Source organism: Ursus americanus, chromosome 7 (assembly GCF_024610735.1).
Source record: "Ursus americanus isolate L20-20 chromosome 7, mUrsAme1.1.p, whole genome shotgun sequence".
Classification (NCBI taxonomy): domain Eukaryota; kingdom Metazoa; phylum Chordata; class Mammalia; order Carnivora; family Ursidae; genus Ursus; species Ursus americanus.
This window is the reverse complement of record NC_142133.1, coordinates 66668632-66692533: the sequence shown is the minus strand read 5'-3', so window position 1 is coordinate 66692533 and position 23902 is coordinate 66668632. Positions and strand designations below refer to the sequence as shown.

At 41.4% G+C, this 23902-nt stretch overlaps 1 protein-coding gene across 21 annotated transcripts in view; it reads right to left on the bottom strand.

The window, feature by feature from the left end:
* DTNB (dystrobrevin beta) overlaps positions 1-23902 on the bottom strand; it is a 248467-nt gene that overhangs the window by 74857 nt on the left and 149708 nt on the right. For all 21 annotated transcript variants that reach the window (XR_015725320.1, XR_015725318.1, XR_015725317.1 and 18 more), the window contains one exon: positions 15152-15229. Coding sequence is in view for 13 of the 21 variants with exons in the window: in XM_087863800.1 (XP_087719926.1) it covers positions 15152-15229 (78 nt within the window). In the remaining 8 variants the exon portion in view is untranslated. The remainder of the gene's footprint in view (positions 1-15151; positions 15230-23902) is intronic.

Sequence of the window (23902 nt, the reverse complement as noted above, 5' to 3'; positions counted from 1 at the left end):
CCCCTGTATATAACATCTTTTTTCCTCTCGCTGCGTTTAATACTTTTTCTTCATCACTGGTTTTTAGCAATTTGATTGTGATGTGCCTTGGTATGGTTTTCTCTGCTTATCCTGATTATAGTTTGTTGAGCTTCTTGTATCTATGCGTTTATAGTTTTCATCAAATTTGTAAAAATTTATTTGGAAATTTGGAAAAAACATATTTCCTGAAATAAACTTTCTCTATTTCCTCTGTTAGGCTGCTTACCATTGTCCCACAGGTCTTGGCAGCTCCGTTCATTTTTCAGCATTGCATTTTGGAGAGTTTGTATTGCTATGTCTTTAAGTTCAGTGGACTTTCTCTTCTGTAATTTCTGATGTACTGTTAAGTCCATCCACTGACTTTTTCATTTCGGGTATTATCTCTTTCAACTCTAGAAGTTCTATTTTTTAATTTACAACTTTTTGTCATTGAAGCAAAATATATATGCAGAAACTTCCAATTATGTTTATAGTTGGTTCCTTTATATTTCCTTTTTTTTTTTGCTCATTATGTTAATATTTTCCTTTACATTTTTGGTATTTATTGTGGTTGGGTTTTTTTTTTTTTTAAGATTTTTATTTATTTGAGAGAGAGAGAACGAGCAGAGAGGACAGGCAGAGGGAGAGAGAGAGAGAGAGAGAGAAGCAGACTCCCTGCTAAGCAGGAAGCCTTAGAGGGGGCTCAATCTTAGGACCTGGAGATCATGATCTGAGCCAAACGCAGACGCTTAACCAACAGGTGCCCCTTTGTGGCTGTTTTAAAGTCCAGCTCTGTTCACTGCATCATGCCTGTTATTTCTGGATCTGTTTATACTGACTAATTTTATTCTGGTTACAGAACATACTTTCCTACTGCTTCCTATATCCTGTAAATTTTTATTGGATGATGGAAATTGTGAGAATTACATTGTTGAATGTCTGGATTTTGTTGTCTTCTTCTAAAGAACCTGGTAGTCAGTTAATTTAATTGTGGACAGGTTGGTCCTCTTGAGGCCTGTGTTAAAGTTTCATCAGTGCAGATCTAGGGGAACTTTCATCTAGGGCTATTTTCACTCTGCTCCTAAACTGTGGCCTTTCTGGGGTCTTTACTGAACGCCCCCAGTGTTTGAGGATGTCTCTACTTTGGTTGGTTGGAACCCAAACAACAGGTTGAGCTTGATTAGCTGTTCCACTTTCTAATCCCTGGGGCTTGTTCTTTTCCAGGTAGATGTTCTTTGGTGTCTTCTGAAATCTCATCCTATGCAAATGCAGCTTAGTTTTCAGCCAAAGACACAAGGGACCTGTATGCAGGTTTATGGAGCTCTTTCTCTGCATGCTGCCTCCCCCTGGTATTCCTCCCGGCAAATTCCAGCATCTCCAAACTCCAGTCTCTCTTTCCGTATTCTCAGCAAATAGGGCTTGCCCTGCTTGTCTCCAGCACTAGGCTTTAGTAAATGCCTCCCAGTAGAAAACCTGGGCAATCACAGGGCTCTCCTCATTTATTTCCTTTCCCTCAGAGAATGGTCCTGCCCTACTTGCTGTCTAATTTCTGAAAACAGTTGCTTTAGTTAGAATAGTTTTCTAGAAGTTTATAGTGGGAGAACTAATCTGACATCAGTTACTTCACTATGACCAAAGGAAGTTCTCTCTGTAGTAACTCATTTTTTTTAAAGATTTTATTTATTTATTTTATTTATTTATTTATTTATTTATTTATTTATTTATTTAAGAGAGAGAGCACGTGCAAGTGCATGTGTTAGTGCAAGCAGGGGTTGGAGAGGGGGGAAGGGAGAGGGACAAGCAGAGTCGGTGCTGAGCGTGGAGTTGACATGGGATAGTGGAGGTAGAGGGGTTAGATCTCACGACCCTGAGGTCATGACCTCAGCCGAAATCAAGAGTTGACCACTTAACCAAGTGAGCCACTCAGGCACCCCTGTAGTAACCCATTTTTATACTTTTGTAAAGTATTGGTCTATTTCAAACTAGAAATTAGAACAAAACTGCTTCTTTAGAAGACAGACAAAAGTAGAACTGTTACAGAGGGCCAGCATAAGGGCTTCAGCTCTTACTCTGATATGAGAAGTTGCTGGTGGATTCTGAGCAGAGGCAGGGTATGCTCTAACTTATATTTTAATAAGATCATCTGCACTATGAAAGATGAAGTGTCAGAGAGTGGGGAAGAAGCAGCTAATTAGAAGCCGCCTGCAACATTCCAGACGAGAGACAAGAGTGGCTAGGAGAACAGCAGTAGCTGTTGAAGTGGTAAGAAATGGCAAGATCCTGGGCAGATTTTGACAGTGTTTTTGGATAAAGCTGATCTAATAATCTGATTCCTTAGATGGGAGAAGCATCAGGAGTTCTGACTGAGCAACTACAAGAACAAGATTGCCACTAACTGAGAAGGGGAAGACTGAGAGAGGCAGGTTTGGTAGGGGAAAACACGGAACTCAATTTGGAACATGCTCATTGTGAGATCTGTATTAGATATCCAGGTGAAGGTGCTGATTAGGAGGAAGATCTATGAGGTCAGAGCTCAGCACAAAGGTCTTGGCCAGAAAAAGAAGTTTGGAAGTCAATGGTATGTAGACAGTATTAAAAGCTCTGAGTCCAGATGGAGTCACCTATGGGGAGGACAAACAGAAAAGAGAGGTGGTTCCTCTGGCATACTAACATTTACAGTTCAAGGTGGTATGGAAAAACTAGCTAAGAGAGCCACGAAGGAAGAGGAGGAAAACCAGAAGAGCAGGACACCTGGAGGCAAATACGGAAAGTGTTTTAAGTAGAAGGGAGCAATCATCTATGTCAACGGCCACTGATAGATCAACTCAGGTAAGTCCTGATAGAACGGGTTTTGGCAGTGGACAGAAGTGGAAATCTGACCAGGGCGTGTTCCAAAAGGAATGGCAGGAATGAAACTGGAAGCATTTACTACGGAAGCAGCAGTTCATTAAACTCCACTTTAATTTTCTATGAAGACTGCTATTCAGAACTAGGGTCATTTGCCAGATAACTAGGGATCTAAACCAAAATGAAAAGAATTATCAGTAGCTGTCTATAGTAAATAAGGAACTTAAGGGTCCATGAATTTTCTGACAATTCTCTTGGGGTGTGGGTATTATGTTAGATATACATGTGCTATATATATACTCACATTCAAAGATGTATCTGTTTTTCCAGATTTACTTTTTTGAGTTTAAACACTTTCCTTTTGATAAAATATAAATCTCTATACAATCCCCAACTTACAAATAGGTTTTGCTTTAGAAATCTGTTTTTCTAAAGCAAAATCACTAGTTTGGAATAGTTTAGAATCCCATACAAGTAATAAATATATAAAATAATAATAATTACTATTATTATTATTATTGTTCTATTCTAAACTGACATATGTCAATTCAGTTCATAAAAGCAGGTGATTTTCATGGCTGAATATACGATAGTTCTAGTAGCACTTCTGGTGGAAAGTGGGCATTGGAGTCGATGTCTGGAGCACCTACATGGTGTCAGGCACTGTGCCAGGAGACGAGGACACCACAGTAAGCGGGACCCAGACACGGCTGCTGCTCTCTTGGTGCTAGTGGTCTAGTAGAAAAAGGGATGATCAAACAAATAAATGTAAAATGGCAAATGCTGTATCTGTTATGATGGGAGGGACACTGACCTCCTCTAAGAAGACATTAATAAGAGGCACCTGGCTGGCTCAGGTGGTACAGCATGTGACTCTTGATCTTGGGATCATGAACTGAAGCCCCCACATTACGTGTAGAGATTACTTAAGAAGAAAAAAAGAAGACATAATAGTAGAATTTTATCCAGTTAGGGAGATCAGTAAAAGCAAGGGTGAGTAGAATAAACCAGAGTTAAAAGAGGAGAGACAACTTATGAGCACATTTCTCCCGGGGGGTTGGGGGATGTGTGGGGGGAACAGCATTCTCTCCCTCACGAGGCACCCTCCCCACTCCACGCATTTGAAACAAGCTTCCAGGTGCTCCTGATGCACACTCCAGTGTGAGAGCTGCTCTCCAAGAGGATGGGGGCTTTCAAGTCTCATGGCTTCAGCAGAAGCTCTACGGGCAGCAAGAAAGGGTGCCTTTGGCAGAAGTGAAGAGGCACCCCTGTGGGAGAGGGATGTGAGTGGTGAGGCAGGGGATGAAGGGTAAGCTGTGGCGGGGACAAGGTCAGAAGCAGAGGCTGCTTCTGGAGTGGCAGTCTGTAGCCCCGGGAGCAGGACTCATTACTCGGCAGGAAGCAGGAGAGCACAGCTTTGGGCTTTGGAGTGAGCCGGTCTTGGGTTTAATCCACATACACCTGCTTGCTGTGTGAGCCCGGACATTAATCTCTCTGCTTTAGTCCCCTCATCTGTAAAATAATAGTAATACACAATTTACTTCAGGTATTACTTACTTTAGAGAGTATAGGAAGGATTAAAGAAGATAATGTAGTAGTCATTATCAAGAAACTTGTACCTATGACCTTATCAGAGAATTTCACGTATGCTCTTTCGCTTATTCTCAGGATAATCTTACCAAAAAGGTATTACTGTAATCCTCACAATTTAGCAACTCCAGCCCTGACCTCTCTCAAGCTCCAGGATTGTGTATTTGAGGGCCTTCCCTTGGCTGCCTAAAAGGCATCCCAAACCTAACATGTTCAAACTAAAACCCCTACCTCTCTCCACCCACTTCCTCACCTGCTGCACCCCCAAACTGGCCAGTTTAAATGAACACCATCACCACTCACCCAACCATCAAGCTCAAAGTGGAAGGCCTCTGGCTTTCTCTCGTTTCCTGATGCCCCACATTCAAGCTGTTAATCAATCCTGTTGGCTCTTCTCTGAAACCAGACCCACACACCAGCCCCATTCGCTGCCCCCCGTGCCCCTACCCTTTCTCATCTGGGAAGTCTCACCAAGTGCCACGTGGACCACCCAACAGCCCTCGCTTGCTTTCCTCTTCCACTCTTGCCCACTACAATCAATTCTCTGCACTGCAGAGAGTGCTGTTATGGTAGTAAATCAATCTGGGGGGTGACGAAAATGTTCTAAAATTGATTGTGGCGATGGCCGCACAACTCTGAATACACCAAAAACCACTGGATCATACACTTTAAGTGGATGGATTGTATGATGAATGACTTATATCTCAACAATCTATTGAAGAAATAAATCAACAACTCTGAAACCGCTATCCATGCTACCAGGGCTAAACCAATAGGTACATGGCTGGTGGGAGATAGGAGCCAGGTTTCTCACTCTTGGAGAGGAAAGGGACCGATAACCAGTGGCGGGGGCAGCTAGAGTGAACGAGGCCGTACTGGAGTAGAACCAGATACTTCACTATACCTCATGTCCTTCACTTCTCTGCTCTGAATGGAATAAGCAGGCAATGTTATAAGATGCCATGTGCTTGAAGTAATTGAAGAAGAAAATCCTTTTCCTAACAGGGTAAATATTGATTAAGAGGCAAGTGACAGCAAGATTTGGAGAAAAGAAGTAAGTTTCTGGATAAAGCCTGGTGAGTCTTCACCTTCAAGGAACTTAGAGTCTATCTAGAAAGGCATAGAACAAACAGGTAATTACAATACACTGATATAAACAAGATGCTACGGATCACAGAGGAAGAACACTTAGTCTAGTTTAGGGTATCAGGGAAGGCTTCCTGGAGGAGTTGAAGCTAAGTTAAGAAGAATTAGACGACAAAGACAGGAATAAAGGGGAAAAGGGTGGGAAGGCATTAAAGGCAGAAGAAGCATGTGCAGAAACCTGCTTGGGAAACTGTAAGTGATTTGAGTAATTCTGTGTGTAGGAGCCGAGTAAAAAGAGTGAAATAATGCAGGGCTGGGGAGGCTAGCAATGGTCACGTTGGAACAGCTTCACGAACACAAATGTCAAGCTGACAAATGTCAATTCAATCCATGAAAGCAGGTGATTTTCATGGCTGAATACACGATAGTTCTAGTAGCACTTCTGCTGGAAACCGGGCATCTGAGTCAATGTCTGGAGCACCTACGAGGTGTTGGGCACTGTGCCAGGAGACGAGGACACCACAGTAAGCGGGACCCAGACACGGCTGCCTAATCCTGTAGAATATGGGCCTAATCCCGCAGAACTGTGCTGCCACTAGCCAATTGTACGTGTTTAAATTCAAATTAATTCAAATTAAATAAAATTAAAAATTCACTTCCTCTGTCACATTTCAAGTGCTTAACAGCCTCACATGGCTAGTGACTACTATGCTGCTTTCCATGCTACTGGGCAGTGCTGTAGAGAGAAAGAGCCATTGGAAAGGTTTGACCAGGAAAGTAATATCAGTTTCTGAATATTGCATTTCAGAAAAACCCCTCTGGTGACAAAGGAAAAGCTGTTTTGGGGGTGAGGTGGGGAGTAGACTGGAGATTTCCTAATAAGATCCATTAAAAGAAGTACTTTTTTTTTAAACCACAGCACTGATTTGTTCTAAATATCTGTTTTACTACAGTAAGTTGAAATATTTTAATAGTTTGACGTTAAAAGGAATGAAAAACCATGGTTAAACCAAATCACCATAGGACTTTCAGCACTGCCATAAGGATTTCCATTATATGTGCAAGCTCTTGGCATGTCACTACAAAGCAGGGCACTGCACTGAGTCAGCTTTTTTTTTTTTTAAGATTTTATTTATTTATGAGAGAGAGAGAGAGTCCATGAGAGAGGGTGGGACAGAGGGAGAAGCAGGCTTCCCGCTGAGCAGGGAGCCCAATGCAGGGCTCGATCCCAGGACCCTGAGATCATGACCTGAGCCCAAGGCAGATGCTTAACCGACTGAGCCACCCAGGCGCCCCTGAGTCAGCTTCTTAACAGGACATACGGTCAAGGGTTAAGTCTCCAAGGCAGATGTGAAAAATGGGTAAAATTGTGTGTGTGTGTGTGTGTGTGTGTGTGTGTGTATGTGTGTGTGTGTAGGCTCTACTGGTCATTTGTTGGCTCTGAGTACCTGTCTGTCCTTTGCTAGTGTGAATCTGAGGTAGTTTAGTGTGAATCTGAGGTAGCGGGAAGAACCCGGATGACAAGAACTCATGCTAAGGCCTGGTTCCTCTGTGTCCCACAGGCAATTCTAACTCCATATAATCTTGCTCTCTTCTTGCCAAATCTTCCTCCTGTGTTTCAACCGCAAGTACCTTAACTTAAGCCAGAAAGGATCTGGAGGAGAATCATCCACCCCTTTCCTTGGCACCCCATATCCAAAATCCACACAGCCTATCTTCACTCTCAGGATCTGTCAGGCATCTCAGTCTGAACACGGCAACCCTGAACTCACAGTTTTCTCCGCAGACCTGTTCCTTCTTCCCCTCAGTTCTGCTGACAGTCCATAATGGACATAATTCTTGCTCACATTGAGAACCTCTAGCCTTAGTCCAATGAGAGGAGGAAACCATTAGTCAGTATACTTCTATAAGCTTCAATTTTTCAAACTTCAGCTTTAAAGTATGGACTTGGAAATACTCAAGCTTTTTGTTTGTACTAACCTGAGTCAGAATTGCTGAAGGGTTTACCTTAAATACTTGAATGCAAATGGAATTTAATCCCAACCCAGAAGCAGCTGAAACCTGGCTGTCTGCCTGGGCCATCAGATGGACTTTGGAAATCTGCCAACACTGAGGACCCTGCAGCCCCATAAGATTATGTGTTAATTTTCAATTACTCTGCTTTTCTGTCTCTCAAAACTAGACTGGAGAAAAAAGTAATTCTTGTGCTGTCTTGGAGAGGTCCTCATGAAGAATTCATGCAAGCTAGTTGTTTCACGATCATGCTTAAATCCTCATTAATTCTTGCTTTTCGACCAAACTCTTCTTTAATTTATTTCTTTTTAATTTTGTTTAAGTAGACTCCATGCTGGGCATGGAACTCACGACCCCGAGATCAAGACCCGAGCTAAAATCAAGAGTCAGACACGAAACTGAGTGAGCCACCCGGGCGCCCCTCAACCAAACTCTTCTTACTCTCATTTCACAGGAGGGAAGAACGTCAGTAGCCTGACTTCACAAATGGATGGTTTCTGGCTTTGACCGATTTCAGTTTGCCTCCTTTCTTAGTTGCGCCAATATCTCTGTTATTTTCAGGCTAAAACACAGCAGATTGTGCCTTTTGTCATTCCGTAGTATTCTGTGGATAACAAGATAAAACCTTTACCTTGCCAGCCACTCAGAAAGCCATTTTAATACTATTATACTGCAACTCATCTCTGTGTCTTCAGCTCAGAAATAATATTTATACTATGGCCTCTCCTGGCCTTTAAAAAATGTTTTTCCAGGGCGCCTGGATGGCTCAGTCAGTTAAGTGTCCGACTCTTGATTTTGGCTCAGGTCATGATCTCAGGGTGGTGAGATAGAGCCCCGTGTTGCACATGGAGCCTGCTTGGGGTTCTTGCTCTCCCTCTGCCCCAGCCCAAAAACGCTTCTTGTTCTGAGTACGTGTTAAAGACTTCTGCCTGATAAAATCTTATTTATTTATTTATTTATTTATTTATTTATTTATTTATTTATTTATTTATGTGACAGAGAGACAGCCAGCGAGAGAGGGAACACAGCAGGGGAGTGGGAGAGGAAGAAGCAGGCTCCCAGCAGAGGAGCGCGATGTGGGACTCGATCCCGGAACGCCGGGATCACGCCCTGAGCCGAAGGCAGACGCTTAACGACTGCGCTACCCAGGCGCCCCTGCCTGATAAAATCTTGACTTTATTTAAGATTCCTAGCAATTGGTGACTACTTAGAATTAGTGGCTCAAATATTTACCTGTTACCACCCAAAGACAGTGTTATGTCCCAACACAATACATCTTTATAAACTGAACAGAATAGAAAGCATTATTTAACCCTTGAGAGAAATAAAAATGAAGTGGTAGGGGGAAAAAGGGCCTCCTGAAACAAATCTATGCTAAAGGAGGGGTGATGTAATATACTTACACATGCAATATTTTCCAGAAACCACCCAAAAAAGAAGCCTCACTATGTGTCTCTTCAGCATCCTAACTTCTCCATAGACAGCAGACCCCCTTCTTTGGAGACTGACCCCTACCCATTCAACCATGTTATTTTAGGTGGGGCCAGAAAACTGAAAACCAGTGGGTAAGTAACATGATCCACGACGGACCACACAGAACTTTCATTGGGAGTTTTCAAGTTGGAACAAAGAGAAGGTCAGTCACTGTAGGGTAGCGAGGTTATGAAATGTGAACACGCAGGTGTCACGGATACATTCCCTGCCATGTGAAAGGGAGCTATATAAGGGAAGAAGCAGCTGACACACAACAGGGAGGAACAATGGGCATGAGGGTAGCAGAGGGAGGTAGGGAAACATCTAAGTGAGTCAGAGCTCCCCTGGCTCTGGCCATCCCTGGTGACCAGCCACATACCACCCTGCTCTTCCCACAGTTTGGCTATAAAAACAAAAACCTTCAGGGGCGCCTGGGTGGCTCAGTGGGTTAAGCGTCCAACTCTTGGTTTTGGTTCAGGTCATGATCTCAGGGCCCTGAGATCGAGCACCTCGTCAGGCTCCACGCTCAGCGCAGAGTCTGCTCTCCCTCTCTGTCTCCCTCTGCCCCTCCCACCACTTGCACAGACACACACCCTCTCTAAAATAAGTTTTAAAAAACCCACAAACCTTCTTGTTTTCCCTAAGCTAATTCAAACTGAGTTTCTGTCACTTACAGCCAAGGGTTCTGACTAAAATAGAAACTGATACTAGACGTGGAGAGTAACACTGAGTAGAACTGGCTGAGTCAAGTTGAGGTGTGTATGGTAGCAAAACGCCATCCCAAGGAGGGAATACATCAGTCTTTGCTACATGGCTACTGAGAAAAGCAACTGGGTAAACTGTAATCTCTAGGATCCTGGGACTTAGATCTTGTGCCCCTTATGGTCAGAGTTCTGGGCACCTTGAGAGGAATAACAGGATGGAGCAGTGATTTCCTGAAGTCTTCAGAATGATGTTGCAAGGGAGGGAGATAGGTTGCCTGAAAGCAGTTGCCTCAGCCCACCAAGGGTGAGATAATTAAGACAGCTAGGGTTTTATGGGGGTTGTACTGTTCCAGAAAACCCAAACATAAACCTAAACTCTTTGGCAGAGTCGGGTAGGGGCAGTTATGCAGTTACATAGACAATCTGTGGCTCTAAGTGCTTCCTGTACAGACTACCAGCCAACTGTTTTGCTTTTCAGAGCCTTCTCATTCCTGGGGCAGGCTTTCTTCTGGGCTCTTCTGTCAGCTGAGTCTATGGTCTTCTCCAGTCCGTAAAATCAGTTTCCACTCACCCATCTGTTCTGCTGCTTCCAAATTCTCATTGCTACTGTCTCCTCTTTCACTTTTCTTTCTTCTTGTGGGTTTTTACTCAAGATAATCTCTTGGCTGTTATTTCAGTGGTGTTTCAAAAGGGAACAGAGGCAAATGTGGCTTAATATGCCATGTTTTCTGTCACCTCCCTCTCCCACTATCCGAATTACAATTACCCTCCTTCCCCATCTCTACCTTGTATATGGGTGCCTAGTGCTCACGCCTTATTATTCGCCTCAGGGTAGGATGGGTTAATGAGTCACAAAAAGACATACCGAGACCTGACCTGGATGAGTGGACATAGCCTAGGTGTTCAGGGCCCAGGGCTGTTACAGGTGGACAGACTCCGGGGAGAGGCGTGCACGCAGTCACAGTTGCACATGGAATACTGCATTATGGGAAGGGAAACCCTGTTAGTGGAAACAGTATGAGAAGGCGTGTATGGGCGTGTGTTTGTACACACTTTGGCACCCATTGGTGTGCTGGGTAGCAAAACGGTGGTCTGCCAACAACCTCGTTATTTGTCTTTGCCATGGCCTCTCTCTTCTGTTCTTGACGCTACAACCTTTCGGGGAAATGCTCCTCCCTGTTCTGACGACGTAGGTCTACTAGGTGTGGCCCAGCACAGACACACGGATGGGCAGTGATACAGCCCGGGACAGTAAGAATCCTTCCTTGGAGTTTTCTATCAAAAGTAGGAAAACACAGCCTCTTGAGTGGCGGCTCTGGCTGTGCACCTGAAGCCCTGGCAGGACTGAGGGGAAGGTGCTCCACAGCAGTAGGGAGCAGAGACGGCATTCTGAGAGGAAGCGCAGGACAGAGAAGCCCCCGATGGGCATCCCGGCAGCTTCTCAGTTGCTTTTGTGATCCATGGACACTTCCTCCCTTTGCTTCCTGCGTTTGCCTTTGTCTTTGTGGGTCTGTCCCTTTCTTTCCTTCTTGTTTTTTTGGCTAAGAACACGTAACATGAGATGTACCCTCTTAACAAACTGTCAAGTGTACAGTAATAGTATTCACTGTGAACACAGTGTTATACAGCAGATCATTAAAACCTAAGCTTCTTCCTTCTGCTTAACTGGGTTTGTGCTTTTTGACATTGAATTTTTTAATACCTGAGGTTAAAAAGAGTTGATACTAATATACCAACCAAATGCACAAAGCAGAAGTTTCATATTGGAAGTTTTTGTTACTGCCATAGTTCTATGAAGTGTCCACGGGATTGTGAAAGTTTAAATACTCACAAATAAAGCTAAGGCTTTAGGAAACATTAAAAAAATGAAAAATATTGGCATCATTTACCATGTTGGTCTGAAAGTACATTATGATTAAAAACAGTACAACAGTCCAGAGAATAATATCACCGTTCACATTCTGAACCCTGAGGAAGAAGAGGGACCGAAGCAAGCCTCGGAGGAAATCAGGTAGAAGGGGGGCATTTTAAGCCTCTGTTTTAAAGTATTGGAAGTTTTTTGTTGTTTGTTTTTAAGTGTATTGTTTTGGGTCTTATGGTGACTAATATAACAAAATAAAAATTATAAAAAATAAAAAAATAAAAAAAATAAAAGAAAGCAAATTTCCAGGAACTATTTAGATTAAAGCAGAAATGAAATTTCTATTCAAATTATAGCAAGTTCAATATAGGCATACTAAAAGACTATTATACAGAGCAAACCCCTACAACGGACCCTCTCAGGAACATAATTCATAGTATCTCACGTGACAGCCAGCATCTTTGCAACGGGTAAGGTATTTTTTTTAAAAAGTAACTTCTGGGGTGCATGGGTGGCTCAGTCGGTTAAGTGTCCGACTCTTGATTTTGGCTCAGGTCATGATCTCGGAGTTCTGGGATCAAGCCCAGTGTCAGTCTCTGCTTACGGATTCTCTCCCTCGGCCCCTCACCCCACGCATGCGCACGTGCCTACTCTCTTTCTAAAATAAATAAATCTTTAAAAAGTAAATAAATAAAAAGTAACGCTCACATTTGTGACAATCTTCAACTTGGACTAACAGTATTTTTGACGCTTGTGGCTGTCACTGTGTATATACCCCCTGCCTACTGAAAAGGTAGAAACTGTAGCTCTTAAATTTTTCCTGCATTTTTATTACTGTGCATGTTCTTGTCTGATTCAGTGATTTACGTCTTATGCTGAGTTCTACAGGAAACCTCTTATTTCTGGAGGCAGCTTTAATCCCCTTGAGGATTCTCTGCCCCAGCAGAGGAGGTTCTGTGACTGGGCTGATGTGCTGGATTCCTTGCTTTCATCAGACTCTGGAGACACAGGTCTGACGACATTCAGAGGAGGAAACAAAAACTGATGAGTCCTTAAGGAAGTACATGGATTACTAGCTGGAAATTTAGCCGGTTTGGTAACTTGGGCCACGAAAAGCCAAATCTATGAATTACGTAATTAATGTCCACATGTTACACCATAATCTCATCCCAAATATAAACGAAATCTCCTAAAATTCTAAGGACTAAATCATCAGGGTGGGAGCATCTTGTTCCCATACAGCCTCTACTCCAGCAACTACTCTTTTTGATACAGGAAAGCGCTCAGTCTTCCGCTCCGGCCTGCTAAGGGCTCTGGCTGCCTCCGTGCTGCTGCTCAACCCCTATGCAGTGTGATAACCACCTTGAGGACTGACCAACTCTACTAGACTTAGCTCAGCTAGAAGTACTAGCTAAAATATTGACTTTAAAATTAAATCTTAATCCAGGCTATAGGATACCACCTGAAACAAGTTTCAAAAGTGGTAGTTATTTTGCGACTGACAATTGCCGCTGGCCACTTAGTCCTAAGCCTGGAGCTTATACTGCAACATCCAGCAGAAAGGCTGGTCCTTCCACAGAAGCAGCCGTGGTTATTACGGCGACCGAGTTCCCTCTTTCAGTCTTCTCCAGCAATAAAACGATGTTCAGAAAGAGGCACCCCCTCTAACAGCCTCTGGCAGCGACGCTTAGCTGTAGTCACTGAATGTCTGGTGCCGTGGTCACCAGGCACTTAGGGCCCTCAGGGACTCAAGTGACTCAGAGTGACAAAACTAGTAAATGAAGAGAACAACTCGGATGAAGTGAACCCTAATAGCTGGCCTTGCTAAGACTCATCTACCACCTGCAAGCTGACCGGTTTCAACAATCCACTTTGGCTTCCTGGTTTTGAAATGGAAACATCCCTGGAGTTGATATTTAGATTCTGGGTCTGGATTCGAATGCCAAGGGTGTTTCAACATAAAAAACTAAGGACTAAGGCCAGCGAGGGTTGTTGCAATATCTACGTAGGTGGGAGAAGTTTAATTGTTCTGTATCCTTCCAGAAGCTCTCCGTTCTTCCTCGAAAGGTCATTATTTGTAAGTTACCGTGTCTTACCCACCTGTTCTCTCATTAGTTTACTTCTTAAATAATGAAAACAGTATCTTAAATTCTCACATAACCCCACAAGGTAGACACTATTACTGTCCCCATTCTATAAGTGTAAAAAATGAAGATGTGAATCTTGTTCTAGGTCAGGGGAGGGCCAGGATTCAAATGCAGACAGTCTGGCTCAACTCTATGCTCTAGGCATCAGCACCACTGAACTCTGCCCAAAGGAAGCGGTGTGGCTGTTCCCTGCTGGTAGTGTCTCAGGAAGGCGGTGGGCGAGCACTCTTACCTGGTCAGTCTCGAGTCTCCAAGTGGATAACATTGCTTTATCAGGTCACTCGGATTTATTAAGTCCCTAACTCCTCTATTCCAGGGTAGCCTTACAGTGTACTCCTTAGCTACCTTCAAAGCTCTTTCCCAAACTCGCCTGATGGTTGAGAATCACCTGGAATACTTATTGTTGAAGGTGTAGCTTCTCAGGACCTCAGGATCCACTGGGTTTGATGTGGAACCAGAAAATTATATTTTTAACAACTAACCTAGGTGATTCTTCCGAGTCTTCTCATCAGTCAAGTCTGGGAAACAGTGCTCCAGGAGTTTGAGCCAATGGGAACAAATACAGTTGATCTTAAGTATTATATATTATATGTTAAGTCTAAGTATCATTAAGCAGATGACATTTCTATAGCTGAATTAATCCAAAGCAATCAGTATATATGGCACAAAGTAGTTTTCTTCAGGAAGAACTTGGGGAGTCGGTCGGAATGTCTTTGTCGGGTTTTTTTTTCCCCTTCTTTTTGGGTGATGACTGTTAGAAAGACTTCTTTAATGGCTGTGCCCTTAAGGGAGTTCCTGCAATGCTCTGATTATGGAACAGCTTAAATCAAACAGAAAGTAAACCATCTTATAGAGTCCTTTTAAGTCCCGCCTAAGAGAATTTTGGAGAAGAGAAAATTAAATAAAGAAGAGAAAGCAGTACACGGTTCTAGTTCCTTGTAAGACCCTAAAGAAACTCCTTGTATAACTAAGAGAGAGACTCAGGCTTTCAACTTAAGTGTTCATGAATCACATACAGAATGATTTAGGAGAATATCAGGGATTGATTCAATTCACACAGTCTAATCAGGAAGCAGAAACGATCTTTGACATTCAAAGAATACAAATGCAAAACTGTTGCAATTCATGACCATCAAAATATTGTTTAATGTTAAAAAAAAAAATCTCGAAAGTGCCTAATCAGCTTTGACACTATATTCACTGCTTGTCACAAATGAAGAACTTCCACCCCAGGCACCACTCACAAGCAGACTCCTTCGGTTGCTATCTTTATGAGTTAGTAGGAAAAAAGGAAGACAAAAATTAGAAAATAATATCTAAAAGACAGTTAAAGGAGGAGAAAGAAAGCCAGTCCTATCCATCTCGTGGAACGTTCTGCTTCCCAGGCCAGGCCAAGTCTCAGCAGTGACTGAGGCATGAACCCTACATACCTCTTGGTGGGGGTGGGCACTCCGGAGGACGTGTGGCTCACCATGGTGTCATTCATATTAGCCAGCGGACGAGGTGGACTGAAAACAAAGACATTTACATTATATTAATAATTACCAACATGACCAGGGGAAACAAATGAAAGAGTGATAAGAGCAAAGGAACCAGCTATCATTCCTCCTGATAAGCACAGTGGAGCCAGGTGGAATCAATATGTGCAGCCCAAGCAAACTCCACAAGAAGGGTTCTCGAGCTCAAAGCCAATGGACCACAAAGCTGTGCTGTATGTACCAGGAGGAGCAACCGACGATATACAGACCACGACAGGGATGTAACTCCGCTGGCTTCTGTTTCGTGGTTTAGTACACAAGTCTGAGTTGCTACTTAATTAATTGCTCTGCCTTTTACGTGTTTCCAGGGTTATGAGGCGTTTGATGTTTGTGGTATATTACACAGGTCACAATAGCAACATGCATGTTTTTCCTGATTTGGTTAGAGTTCACTGTCTTCCCTTGGACTTAGTTTCCATACTTTATACCAATGAAGACTGTTAAATACTAAATTCTTTTATTAGTCCTTTATTAGAATCTTAACAATCAACCCATATTTTATACTGATCGTCTAATTAGAATGCTTTCTTTTATAACTGAATCCAAATTTAAATTTGAAGGTAAATATTTTTAATAACTTGTCTTTAGCGCTGGTTTTCTAGAGTCAAGGTCTATTGCTCCCCCTTGGAGAGTCTTAAATGAATGAGTCCAAACTTACCAAAGGGAAGCTACGATTTTGCCTTTCAGCCATCTTCAGCTCCTCTCCCTCCCCACCAAGTTCAGCTACAAAGGGTTTCTGTCTTGCGTTGGAGCCACATGACTATTGCTAAATATTACTCCTGGGAAATCTCTCACTTCCTCTCCTAAATTGAAAGAAGTACTTCTCAGAGAAATTTGTCCATCAAAGCCAAAAAGTGAAGCAGAAAAGTCCTTTCTCTCATATTTAGGTGCTTGGGAACTAGCTCCTGGTTTCTCTTTATATTGAAGTGCTAAGTTAATTATGTAAAGTAAGTTTTTGTAGAGGTTATACTTAGCAAGTCTTGGTGAATATTAAGGGACCAGAGCCTTTGCTATTTTGCAGGTTTCGTAGTACACTCAAACAGAGACTCAAGGGAAAATTTTCAGGGAAAACCAAGGAATCTAAAGGCAAGGTTAAGAGGGATGGATCAATCTATCTACCTACCTCCCTGCGTACCTACTACCTACCTACCTAGCTCTGTATCTGCCTACATACACTCCTCCTTTCTTTTCACTTAATTTCATTTCTGGGTAAGGAAATATTTTAAACAATTTTCCATTTAATGGCTAGGATCAAAGATGGAATGTAATTTGCAGGGAACAGATTTAGGTCTCTTGATTTTTAAGCCACAGCACTATGCTTGTTACACATTCCTCCCTTTATGTGACAAGTCCCAAAGTAAGACATTCAGAATTGAAATATGCCTTTTTAGGCAAGAATTTAATTCCACATTATTCATCTCCCTACCTATCTTCCAGGCAGGTATCCAATTTTGCCCCCAAACTTTCAAGCCTATTAATGCCGGCGGCTGTGCTGAGTTATAATCAATCAATCATTTTATGCTGACTAATAATAAAAATGAACAGAGATTAACTTAGTTTTTGTCCTAAGTTTATATTTTTGCCTCTAGTCCTTTTAAATCAATTGTCCAAATGGAACAAGGAGACAATTCCTACGAGAGACAAATCCAACAGCACAGCTTTTCATGCCTGAGGGCACCGGAGACATTCTGCTCCTGAAAACAGAATGGGCTTTGCCTCTTTAACATGTTATTATTCCTAACCCACCTCCCAAATAAGATAAGGACACGCTCATGTTGCTTTCAGAACTAATGCAGTTACCTAGTGTTTTTCAATATTGAAGATACTACTACATTCAATTTCCTGTCAGTCTCAGAGGAAAAATGCCAATGGAAAAAAAACTTCTTAAAAATTTCTTACACACGGCTCCATGTGATAAAATTTCATGATTTATAGTGTTTTGTTTGGTCTGATGCCACAAAAGTCATTAATAATCATCTCTATCTCTTGGCAGATATCATGCACAATTATTCTCTTAGAGCACACATATCAAAGCCTCTTCTCTAGTATTCAGAACCAGACAGTAATGATTACATTGTAACTTGGAAGCTAATCATAAGTCCCCCCAAACTGCATAGCCTTTGTGAACTTCTAGCATGTTTTGCTAGGTACTATGTGTTTGTAGTCCAAGATGAAAGAGCTATTTGAAAACATAAAGGGGGTCTTTACTGTGGGATCTACCACTAGACCCACAATTCACTGTGAAAGCCAACAATTCAGACATGATCTTAGAAGATGTAATATACCATATGTGACTTCTGGCTTAAAAAAATGTTTCATGTCCCTGTAAGACAGCTGAAAGAATGCTTCCAGGTGTGAAGTAGACATTAATGGTTCCAGTGACAGAAACTTAAAAAGCAGAATTGATCCAAGTTATCAGATCAGTTTTGTTAGTCTTCTTTAACATTTAAAACCTGTTGAATACCTTGAACAGGTCACCGGATGTTCTAAGTCTTCCTTTGGTGAAGATCTCAGCAAGGTATCTTTAGACACTAATGAGTTCTGTGATACCCAAATGACCACCCACCATCACGTGGTACAAATGTGGGAGGTTCCTTTTTTGTTCCTAAGACATGCCAATGTTTTGATGAGAAGATAGAAGCAAATGGATGATACAGATAGAAGTAATCTGCTAGGAGAAGAGGCGGGTATAAAAAGAAGACTTGGAGAGAATTTTTCAAATCGTAATGAAAAGGAAAGAAGCATTCCCACTGGGTGTCTACTCATAAAAGATAAGTAAGACTATCTTCACCTCAAAAACCTAATCATATACTGATGAAGACAGATATGTAAACAAATTATCACTATGCAAAGTAGAGAGAGCAGCAACGCAAGTACAAAGTGTTGAGGAGTCCAATGAGGGGCAGTGACTCCTGCCTGAGGAAGGAGAGGCAAGAGTAGTCAAGGTGAGCTAACATGGAGGACAGAGATTCCCAGCTACAGAAAAAAAGTCAAGGGCACCCTAGATGGACAAAGTGATATGGAAAAAGGGATTGAAACCCAAAAGTATGTGGCATATTTGGGGCTAACTCAGTTGCCTGGACTCAAAGGCACTTGAAGGGGAGGAGCTGAAAATGCCCCTGGAAAAGTAGATTAGGGCCAGGATGTGAATGAAGCCTGTTCTACCACAAGCTAAGAAGTTTGGACTCTACACTAGAGGCAGTGGGGGAAGCATGGAATGCTTTCAAGTCAGAGGATGACGTACCTATAGTTGGGCTTTAAAAGATAACCCGAGAAGCTTGTAAATCATTGGTTTTACTCAAAGGTGTGCGTAGGAATCATCTCGGAAGCTTTGTAAAACAAGTTACCCAAGGTCTACCCTCAATTTAGTGAACCTGAATCTTGAGGACTTTTTTCTAATGCTTACCCCATTTATGTAGAATGGATTGGGAAGAAGGATGGAACGGAAGCTGGGAGACCAATTAAGAGGTTACGATAATTGTCCAGGTCAGGGATTACAAGGGTGGACAGTGCGAAAGAAAGAAAAGGAAAAATACTGCTCAGATAAAAAAGATAAGGTCCAAGAACTGAGACAGTGCATGGGGTTAGTGGGTTAAGAATGACTACTGGTGGGGCACCTGGGTGGCACAGCGGTTAAGCGTCTGCCTTTGGCTCAGGGCATGATCCCGGCGTTCTGGTCTCGAGCCCTGCATCGGGCTCCTCCGCTATGAGCCTGCTTCTTCCTCTCCCACTCCCCCTGCTTGTGTTCCCTCTCTCGCTGGCTGTCTCTATCTCTGTCGAATAAATAAATAAAATATTAAAAAAAAAAAAAGAATGACTACTGGTGGCTCATGATACTGATATCCATACTAGGGAACACAAGAGGGGGAAACAGGATTTGGTGTTGGTAGACAGATTGAGCAGGGAGGATTTCACTTTTGAAACTGCTGGATTTGAAGTGGCATGGATAAGTACAGGTATGTGAGATCTAGAAAGCAGCTGGAAATAGAATAGGAACCCAGGTGAAATACCAAGTTTAAAAATAATTGAGCATCATCATTTAAATTGTAGCTGTTCATGTGACTATTCTGATCACTACAAAGGTGTATTTTTATTTACTGTTTTCAAATAGAGCAGGTTAGGTTTGGGGAAATATCCAGTAAGAGGGTGGCTTAGATAATAGGTAAAGAGCTTCCAGTTACTGGTCAGATACACCTCTTATTATAAAGTAAAAATTTCACTTACTGGTATAAGTCATTTTCACATTACTTCTCTTATGACCAGACCACTCCAATTCATCCTGGCGGATGCTTTGGAATGTAGACTAAGTTGAAATTAAAATTGCTACAGAATCTCTCTTAAGGAAAGCTAGGAATAGATAATGAATAATTCATCATGCATTTAAAATCTTGCAGGACAAATTATATATAACTGGATCTTTCTTTTTTCATTTATCAACTATTTGTTCTCTACAAAGTGGGAGGTATGGTGCTAGCTGCTGGGGATAAAAATGAAAAAGATAAAAACTTAAGTCCTATGAGGAAGAAAAATTATTTACAATAAAAATAATTTACAGAAAAAATTATTACAATATAATGCAATAAGTAATAGAAGTAAGAAAAACTGCAACATGCCATGGGAAAATATTGAGATCACCTCACCACATAAAGAAAAATGTATTTCCAGGATGCTAAAGAGCTAAATATAAATGTTAAATTACATAAATTAGAAACAAACATATGGGCCTATGGATAGAGGAGGACTTGCTTAGCTCAAAAGCAATGGAAAAATTAGGAAGGAAAAGAACAATTAATTTGAATTTAAAAAATCAGAAAACAAAAATATAAATTTAGGACAGTGTTTCAACAAATGTGACAGAGCAAGAATTAATAGCCTTAATATATAAGGGAGTCACACAAATTTATAACAAAATTATTAAGGTTTCAATTTAATAAAAGGGCAAAGTGAAAATACACCTTTAAAAAGAAGAAATATAAATAACATAAAAATGTTTTAATTATGAAAAAATTATAGACCATTTTCCCTTCTAAAAATAATAATGATGTTTCTTAAAAAAGTAATCCTTAGTGCTGGAGAGCATTTTCAGACATAAGTCCTTAATTTACTACTAAGCAAGGGAAAGTATAAAGTTAAGCAAAATTTCTAGAGGGCAATTTGGCAACACGTCCATTAAAGATCTTTAAAAATGTTCATTTTGACTCAGCAATTCCCTAAGAATCTATTCCAAGGAATTAATCAGAAATGCAAAGATAGGTTTGTATTTTAAAATATTTACGTAAATATTATTTACAATAAGATAATTCTGGAAGAAATTTAAATGTTCAAACATGAGGGAAAGGAAAACTAAGCCCTAGCATATTCATAATTATAGGATTGTACGCTGTCATTAAATATAACGCTTATTAAGACTTTCCAAATGCTTAGCACATAAGAGGTAAAAAAGAAGGGCAAGATAAGTACAATAATAGCTAACAATTATTGAATGTTCGATGCATACCTATCAGACACTGTGTTTAAAGCCTTAACTATATTACTTATTTTATCTTCACAGTAACCCTGTAAAATAAGATAAAATTATACACACACACACCATGATCTCAGCTAAATAATATAATAGTATTATGACAATAATATAATAAGTGTAAAACAAAGTATCTGAAGGAAATATGTCAAAATGTTAAGAGAAGTGTAATTATGGGTAACTTTTTCCTGTCTATTTATACTTTCCTGTATTTCCCCAAAATCTCCAGTTAAATTTTTCCTGATTTTCAGAGAAAAAGATGCTTAATGTAAAAAAAAAATTATAAAGTAGGGGGAAAATGACAAAAAGAAAAGGGGTGCCGGGGTGGCTCAGTCGGTTAAGCATCTGACTCCTGATTTTGGCTCAGGTCACGATCTTGGGGTTGTAGGATGGAGCCCCACATCGTGCTCTGTGCTGGGCGTGGAACTGCTTCTGAGTCTCTCTCTCCCTCTCCCTGTGTCTCCCTTCCTCCACAGGGGAAAAAAAGGACAAAAAGGAAAAACAGAAGCTATAACACCACTGAGTCAAATTCTCTAAAGTGAGTACTATTTTTGTTATCATTAAGAAAGCAAACTGAAGGAAAGTGTTTAAGGAACTGACAGTCTGTTAGTCGGCCCTCAGATTTAAGTAGATACAAAATTGCACAACCCCTCAACACCCTAACCACTGCAACCCCCCAAAAGACAGTCAAGAAAACATATTAGATCAGGCTACATTATCTCCTCTACCAGACTTTGTAAGAAGTGTGTGTGTGTGTGTGTGTGTGTGTGTGTGTGTGTGTGTGTGTTTTAATCATTGTATTTCGACTACCCGGCAGAGTGTAAGACATGGCTCACGCTTCTAGGGAATATTTGCTGGTCATGAGTTAGCATCATGCTGCGGAATACAGAGGCGTGCAGAGTGGATGAGAAGTCCCCTTTCTGTTAACTTCAGCTTTGGTGAGACTACTCTCGGAGCATGGAGTGACGACATAATCAGCAGTTGTATTTGGTCAATATATTTGTATTGTTTGCAGCCACAGCAGGTCTGCATGTGTGACTTCATTATGGAATCACCAGAATGGGGTACCTTTAATAACTGCAGCAGCAATACTTGTGAAGTACTTAACATGTATCACAGTCAGTTCAAACGTTTCTCAAGGATTCACTTATTTAAACCTCACGACTACCAATGAGACAGCTACTATTACTAATTTTATTTTACAGAGGGAGACACCAAGGCACAGAGAGAAGTAATCAACCTGAGGTCACAGCCAAATTGTGGCAGAAGAAGGATCTGAACCAAGGCAGTATGGCTCCTGTGTCTCTGTTCTTAATTAATCATTATGGTACAGTGTCTCTACCATCTTTGATTACTGTGCTTTCAGAAAAGCTTACCTATAGTTTAGTCTATAAATTAAAAACAAAGGCATGGTGTTAGATCGTAGTTCTTAAAAATTATTTCTATAGGAAATAATCTATTTCTATAGGTCAATTAAAAATTGTTTGTATATGATGGGGCGCCTGGGTGGCACAGCGGTTAGGCGTCTGCCTTCGGCTCAGGGCGTGATCCCGGCGTTCTGGGATCCAGCCCCACATCAGGCTCCTCCGCTATGAGCCTGCTTCTTCCTCTCCCACTCCCCCTGCTTGTGCCCCCTCTCTCGCTGGCTGTCTCTATCTCTGTCGAATAAATAAATAAAATCTTTAAAAAAAAATTGTTTGCATATGAAGGTAAAACTATATATCCCTGGAGAACAGTTTTGGGGTGATTTATTCTTTCCCCTATCCCATCATTAGAGCTCTGTATTATGAATGCCTATCTGAACTCAGACTATCTGGCTGCAGAGCTCCCATCCTTCACCACCTCTAGGCTGCCTCAAGGAAAATGAGATAAGCTAGTATAAATTGTTTCCTTCAAAAACAGATCTCTAGTTTATTAAGATGAATTTAAAACCTAATCTTAATTTCAAAGGCCTTGTGGATTCCTCATCTCAGCCTAACAAACTACATATATTTAATGAGCAAATTATCTATTCTACCAGCCAGACGGCTGATTTAAAAAAGAAAAAAAAAAAAAGGAGTTTAACACTGGGCTCAGAACCAACATTGAGTGTAATTACTTGTTTTGGTTTTCTAAGTTGACTCAGCTCCAGAGGTAAACACTTTTTGGGTAGAACTTTCTAACCAAGGATGTGAAAATATAATGTCGTTGTTTAAGCAAAACTTAAAAATTGTACATGAATAGGGGCGCCTGGGTGGCACAGCGGTTAAGCGTCTGCCTTCGGCTCAGGGCGTGATCCCGGCGATCTGGGATCGAGCCCCACATCAAGCTCCTCCGCCATGAGCCTGCTTCTTCCTCTCCCACTCCCCCTGCTTGTGTTCCCTCTCTCGCTGGCTGTCTCTATCTCTGTCGAATAAATAAATAAAATCTTAAAAAAAAAAAATTGTACATGAATAAAGGGGTACATGAACAAAGGCAGCCGAAGCCTGAGAGAACAAGTGAGATCCTGGGCACCTGTGAGGGCTGTCACTTTTCTGCAGGCCCTCTGACAGAACTTCTTCTGTGGGAAGTTATCCAGATAGGTGGATACTTAACCCTACCCGAGACTTTTTAAAGTATTTGCTCATTATCTTGCTCTTTTTCCCAGAATATTTTTCTGTTTATAGAGGTAAAGGCTGCAGTCCTGCAATTCTCTTTTACCTTGACAGTGACCTGCCAATCACACCCTTGGAGACTTTTTACCAGATTTTTGGGTCTGTTTATTACTGTTAGCGTGAAAGGGAAAAAGATTTTATTATGCCTTATGCTTTCATTTACTTGATCATTGCCCAAACAATGCTCTACATATGAGGTACTTAATTATTTCAGTTAAATATTTTTGTAGCCAGCTATTTGCCTTCAATTCTAGATACTTGGGTTGCTTCTGAAATGGTCTTCCCTACTCACGCTGATCATACCATTCTCATCTTTAAGATCATGTAGCAGACTTCACCATGCTTTAAGACAAATTCAAAACTCACCTCGTCGACTACATTATTCTTTCATCTATCCAACTATTTAAGCTTTCCAGATCCTTCAAGCAAGTTGTTCTTAGCCCCTGCTTTCATGTCTTCCCCTAGATATCTATCCTGGAATGTCCTTCT